A 6,530-nucleotide genomic window follows, 5' to 3' on the forward strand; every position below is an offset into this window, starting at 1 on the left:
GGGGGGCCGCCCCCCGGCCGGCCCGCGGCCCCGAACCAGCCGATGCCCGAGGCCGGGGAACTGGAGGAGAGATTTAACCGGGTCCTGGTAAGTGTGGCCCAGCTCTCGAAGAGGGCCTGGCACGCGTCCCCGCCCCCGGGGGCTCAGGTGCCGCTTGGAGATCCCGGCCCAGAGGCTGGCCCCTCCAGGGGGTGGGAGTGACAGTGGCTTCCTTCTGAGTGACTTAGCACTCTCGCCCCAAAACTTTCTTCTGCAATCGTCTGATCTCTCTCCTTAAGACACCCCCCTCCTGCAAACGCGCTCATGGGTCTAAAGGTCTTAGATGAAAATATCCTGTGGGGAAGTTGGGAGCCAGTTGTGCATGGGGACTCTGGGGCACCCTTTCCCCAATGGCCTGCAGGCCCAGCTCCTGGGTGCAGATCTGGAGCATCCGCCCTTCTGGGTCTCCGTGTCAAAGATGGAAGAGGTTACAGTTGAACCTCCTGGGAGCTGAAGACCTGCTGGGGACTTGGTCCTCATTTGTTCAGTGCCTAGGCTGCAGGGAGTGGAGTTGGCAGATGGAGCCTTCAAAGGGGGTGTCTGTGTTTCTCATCCCCATATGTTGGGGACAGGTTGCCTGTGGGGTCCTCATATTGGGCACCCCTTCCTAACCACTGAAAGGAGCAAGGCTGGGAAGGGCGGCTTCAGCAGGGGTTGGTGACTCTAGCTTAGGGTGGAGCAAAAGTCTAGAAGCCTCCCCCACCCGGCACACAGCCTGGGGAGTTAGGGGAGCCTGTGGACTAGGCCACTGGGGTCCGAGCCCTCAGATCAGGGTGAGCTCAGGAGCCCTCAACATGGATTTGGTGGTGTGGGAGATCTAGGCAGAGTCAGGGGTTCCCAAGACCCTTGGGAGGCAGAAGTAGGGAGGGAGAGGGCCACTCACTCTCACTTCCCCCTCCCCACTTCAGCCCTATCTCCTGCTCCCTTCTTTCACTAATTGCCCGGTGGCCTGTCTGCTGTCAGCCTTCCCTTGTTGGAGAGTGACACTGCAGGGCTGAGGGAGGCGAAGGTGGCAGAGCCATGCTGGCTCAGTACCCCCTCCTTGACATCATTTCCCTTCCCTTGGCTGGTCCTTAGGCCATACCTGCTAGAACCTCTGCATGAGCCCAAGATGCAGTCTCTTAATAGTTCCTGAAAATCTTGGCTACTGTCCCCTCCCAACAGAAGGCTAGGAGGGGCTGGAGGAGCTATGGAGTGTGGTGTCAAGGCACCTGGGGGTGGGCAGGGGGCCTCTGAGGGGAGCCTCACACCAGGCTGGCCCCTGACTTCCTCATCTTTTCCCCTGTGCCTGCTCCCCCATCCCCAAAACAGGACTTGGCAAAGCTGAGCTGAGCCAGCAGGTGGGGGAGGGGGAGAATGAGGAGACAGAGTCCCTGGAGGCCATCTGGGGATCCTGAGTGGTGGCGGGTCCCTGCCCTTCCATCAGCCTGCTCTGGGAGATTTTGGGGTTTGTCCTTAACCCAGGTGTGTCTGCAGAGGGGTGGGGGCTCCTGGGGTGAGGCCAGGTCCCATCTGCTCTCTGTGCCTCGCAGTCACTGGGAGGAGCTGGTGAGCAATCCAGACTGGCCACAGTCCGGAAGTCCAGTGGCGAGGTTCGGAGCTGCACTCAGGACTCCACTGCCCTGCGTGGATTTGTGGCTGTAACCAATCGGCTAAGGCGCCACTAAATGCCCTGGGCACCCCTGAGTCCAGGGTGTGGAGGGGAGGCCCAGAGTTGGGTCTTAGAGGAAGAGGTGGAGACTGGTGATCCAGGACAACAGTGCCCACTGGGGCTCACCCCCACTTCGTCCCCAGGCACCTTGGTGTGTTCATACTCTTCCTGGGTCAGCCCGTCTCTTGCACTGTTGTGGGCAGGATGTAGCCAACCTAAGGTGGCCATAAATCTGGCTCCTCTTCCTCCCCACCAGCAGGGATGTGAGCCCTGCTCCTTGGGTGACAGCAGGACCTCGACCTGAGGCTACCCAGGACCATCTGACTCCTGCTGTCCCCGTGGCCGAATCCAGTTTTCAGTTCATGTCTATGATAGGAACCATAGACAGCTGAGGTGGATGGGCCTCCTCCTCCAGGCAGCCCCAACTTGATGGGAGAGGCATAGCCCTCTCCTTGAGAGTCTAGTCACATGGTGTCCAGGAGATGCTTCTTTTTATTTACATTTGGCCTTTTGGAGAGTAGGCTCCTGAAAGTCTCCCTTCATTCCTGGTTCTGGAACCCCTCTTATGAAGGAGGGGTGTCCCCCAAGGCCCACAGTCAAACAAGAGCTGCAGGGAGCCTTTCTCCCATGTAAAGGTAGGAGGTGGTGGGGCCACCTTTCTAAGACAGCTGTAGAGAGAGGGGTGCCCCAGCTTAAAACGGGGGTGGGGAGAGAGAGCAGGTTGAGCCAGGGTTTCTGGCTGCTGCCTTAGCAACAGCAGAGAAGTGATGGCTGCCGGGTTCCATGGGCCTGCTGCGATGGAGGGAGCACCAGCCAGCCAGGCTGCGAGCGCTCGCTCTCCTACGCCCGTGCCCAAAGCTGGGCATCTACCAGCTCTTCCACACCTTCCCCTTGGGGCATGCGGGGACAGGGATGGGGTGGCAAGGCACCCTTTGGGGGCCTGCCAGAGGGGCCCTGGCCCCAGGGAGCTCTCAGTTTATGCCCAGGGACATAGGCCCCTGGCTGGACTGTGTAGGGTGGTCAGGGCAATCCCAAGCAGGACGTGGGCCTGGGGAGACCCGCTTTAGGCAGGGCCCCTTCCCCTCTAGGGCTGGTGGGGAAGAGCAGGGGTGGATGTCACCACTGCGTGCGTGGCTTGCAGCGAAGGTGCTGCCTTCCCGGCCTGCTCCCTCTCTAAGGGCCGGATGCTGTTTATGGGCGTGAGGCTGTGGGGTCTCTCAGGCCCTGTGCTACCACCTCTGGGCTGTCCAAACACAGAATGTCTCAAAGGGGTGGGGGCCATGTGGTCACATATTGGACTGGGCGGAGGCTCTGGGGTGACATTCCCAGCAGACAGGCCTGGCACTGCTAACCCTGGAAACCAGGGATGTGGTGGGCATGATTCACAGTGACATCTGGGCGGTTAGCAAAGAGCTGGCTGAGATGGGCAAGAGCAGGTGGGGCTGCTCTCAGGGCCACCTCTGCACTTTTCCTGGGAACTTAGAGCCCTGGACAGTGACTTGGATGGTCAGGGGTTACTCAGGGGAAAGAATAGATCCTCGGGCTTTGGGGTCATGGGGTTTAGGGGGCTGGTTTTGTCTTTGCCACTTACTACCTGTGTGACCTTGGGTGAGTTACTTAACCTCTCTGAGCATCAGTTTTCCTCATGCATAAAAAGAGAAAACCAATGGCATATGTCAGCCCCTAGGACTACGGGGGGATTGAACAGCCTTAGCACCATGCCTGGCTCAGAGCAGGCGCTTGATAAATGCTCTCCGTTGAGAGTGAGGGGATGATGTTGGAGTTGATTGGGTTGTCTCCACCTTGAGGCCCTCCTAGGTGAAGGAGCCCAGCCCTGCCTCTCCTCTTCTTGCACCTCCCTTGCTAAGAGCACCAAGGTCCCCGACAGACATTCCTGAGGTGCCCCCAGACCTCCATCCCACACCAGGCCACCTCCCTGCCATTATGCAGGTCAGCCACAGTGGGGCCTAGACCGAAAACTGCCTGGCAGCCGGAAACCAGAGGGGGAGGCCCACCTCTCCTGGAGGGTGGGGCCCAGCGGTGCTAACGGCACAGCCTGCAGTATGGGAGGAGGTGAGGAGGCCTCCACTTCCCCCTGAGAGAGGGTGTGCTGTGGGGGGAGGGGGTTCCCCAGTGAGTAAGAGCTCAGTGTGGGCAACAACAGGAAGCATAGGGTGCTGGGTGGCAGGAAGTGGGGCTGGCTGTTCTTGGTTCCTCAGATGGGGGACCGGGCCAGGCTGTCTGTGGAAGACCCCCCCAGAGGCCAGGATGGATCCCAGTTTCTCGTTAACCCCAGCTTGACATCTAGGTCACGTTGACTAAGCACCTTCACCTCTTTGAGCCTCAATGTCCCGTTTGTGAAAGGGGGATTCTTGTCATGGTATCTATTAGTACATAGCCGTTGTTGAGGTTTAAACAAGTTGTCAGAAGTAAAATGCTTAGAATGGCACCTTGTACAGAGGGAGTGTTTTGGAAGTTTATTTGTCTACTTATTTATTTTCATTTTAATTTACTGTGGGGCACATACACTTGCTGGAGAGAGACAGAGAGAGAGAGAGGGAAAGTGAGAAGTAACCGCGGAGGGATGGCCACGATGCACTTCCTTCTCCAGTCTCCTCTCTGGATTTTGGGTATGCATACACATGTGCCTGGCATGTTTTTTCAAGGCTCTAGGTCTAGGACACAAACCATGAGTTGGTCATGTGTGATCCAGTCACCTTAATTACCATACCACCAACCGGCCTGGGAGTGTTTATTATTACTGTTGTTGTTGTCATTCTCCTACCAGTCTTAAGTATGTTTTAGGCAGTGCTTGGTTTCCTGACACCCTCCCTGCTGGCCCTTGACACTCTTGCCGGAACCTTGAACCTGGAGGGGAGAAGCTGTAAGCTTTCTAGGCTTTCACTCCACAGGCCTCCTCAAAGCCTAAGACTTATTGTTAGAACTCCAGAAAACCTATATAATGGAATCTTAAAGAGTATACAAAATTGACTATTTTTGGAGATGTTCTAAAAGATCTAAGACCAAGGTTGAGACCATACAGGGATGGGCAGGAGGAGATGGATGGGAAGTGGGAGCAGGGGAGGGAGTCCTGGCCTCTGGGCCCATGGGCTGAGGCTCCCTAGCAGGGCTGAGGTTGGCATTCAAGTTCAGGGGTGTTTTGAGACCTGAGGGACTGGAACATGGGTAGGTTGACCCAGCTGAAGCAAAAGTGAAACTGCGGGGTGTGGCTGTATTCAGATGTGGGCAGCGCTCCCCTAGTCTCCTGGGATGCCACCTCACAAGTCCACTCTGTTCAGGGCTGGGTGGGTGGGGATCGTAGTTAAGCCTGCGGGGGTTGTTTGTGTAAGCCAAGGCTGGGGGTCCCGCTGGCACCCAGGGAGGTAGGGGACAGGGAGGGAGGGGAATGCTCCTCACACGCTGTGATAGAAAGGCTCAGGGAATCAGTCTCTCTTCTTGGCCACGCCCTAAAAGATGAATCTTGTCTCCCTCATCTGCCTCTGACCCAAAGCACTAAGAGTGGCAGGGAGAGTGGGCGGAAGGGTCAGGTAACGCCTGACCCAGCCTTAGAGACAGGTCTGTTTTTCGTTTCGTTTTGTTTTGAGAGAGTTTTTGCTATAGGGTGCATGCGTTCACTGGAGAGGCAGAGAGAGACAGATATAGAAAGTGAGAAATCACCCCCCAGGGGAGACGACTACGCTACAATCCCTTCTGCTCATTCTCCTCTCTGGATTTTGGGCACACATGCACATGTACCTGGTGTGAGTTTCAAGTTGCTGGGTCCGGGACTTGAACCCCCCACCCCCATGCCCCGGTGCGTCCCTGCATCTGTGAGATGCCTCTATGTAATGTTAGGTCACTGAGGAGTATGATTCCATCAGAACACAGCTTCTCACTGAGCTCCGGGAGTGTGAGGCAGGAGGGAGTCTGCCCATTTTATGGAGGGGGAAGCTGAGGCTCAAGAAGGCAAAGAAGTTGTATGGCTAGGTGGGCCAGAGCCTGGCTCTTTGGGATCCAGTTCTGGTTCTCCCACATCACGGCTACTTCGTGCCTCTCTCAGGAGGCAGGTGTGCTCCAATCATCTAGGCTCCCTGCCTTTTCCCTTCCATCTGAGCACTGTCACCTAATCCTTGACTTGTCCCCCAGTCTCCCATCCCATGCTGCTGCCGCCTTGCTGAGGGCTCTGGGTCTGGGGGTCCATTTCTATTTTTAGGGTGGCCTCACCTCACCTGAGTGAGTGGCATCCACTGGCCTCACTCCCACTCCCCAGAGTGCCCATCTCCTCAGTGGGCACAGCCCCAGCCGAAGAGCAGCTGCTAATTAGTACTCAGCGCTGTCAGAGCTATTTCTGATTTCTGAGCCTAAATTTAGCCTGTCTAGCAGGCTGGCATGCAGACCTGGGGGCCTGAGGAAGCCCAGGTGGGGAAGGGGAAGAGGGGCGCCCTACCCTTTCCGCTGTTGGGACAGGTGTACCAGATCCCAGCAGAGGCCTCTCCTCCCATTTTCAGGGGGAGGGACAGGGCAGTGGCTCCGAGTCAGCCTTGGGTTCAAAGCCAGCCCAGCTCCTCTCTGGCTGGCTTCGTAACCTTGGGCGTGTCCCCAAGCTAATCTGTGCCTGCACCTGTGAGATGGGACCGCTAATAGTGCCAGTAGCTAACGATGCCAGTAACGAGTGAGGGTGGACAGAGGCGGCATGTAGGGCTCGGAGCATTGCTCACGTGGGATGCATTCAAGCCAGGCTGGCCGTCATGCTCAATGGGGTGGTGATTATGACACGCTGCTGTCTTTAGAAGAGCCACTGGGCCCCAGGGTGGGAGAGGGCCTGGTGAGGCCCGTGTAG

At 57.2% G+C, this 6,530-nt stretch overlaps 1 protein-coding gene across 1 annotated transcript in view; it reads left to right on the forward strand.

Moving 5' to 3' along the window:
• The first annotated feature begins 13 nt into the window (after positions 1-13).
• Positions 14-6,530, forward strand: part of FMNL1 (formin like 1) — a 29,377-nt gene continuing 22,860 nt past the window's right edge. The window contains exon 1 of the mRNA XM_027768869.1: positions 14-87. Coding sequence (XP_027624670.1) covers positions 43-87 — 45 coding nt within the window. The 5' untranslated portion in view covers positions 14-42. The remainder of the gene's footprint in view (positions 88-6,530) is intronic.

The sequence above is a fragment of the Tupaia chinensis genome, unplaced genomic scaffold (assembly GCF_000334495.1).
Source record: "Tupaia chinensis unplaced genomic scaffold, TupChi_1.0 Scaffold148004_1, whole genome shotgun sequence".
In the NCBI taxonomy this organism is placed as follows: domain Eukaryota; kingdom Metazoa; phylum Chordata; class Mammalia; order Scandentia; family Tupaiidae; genus Tupaia; species Tupaia belangeri.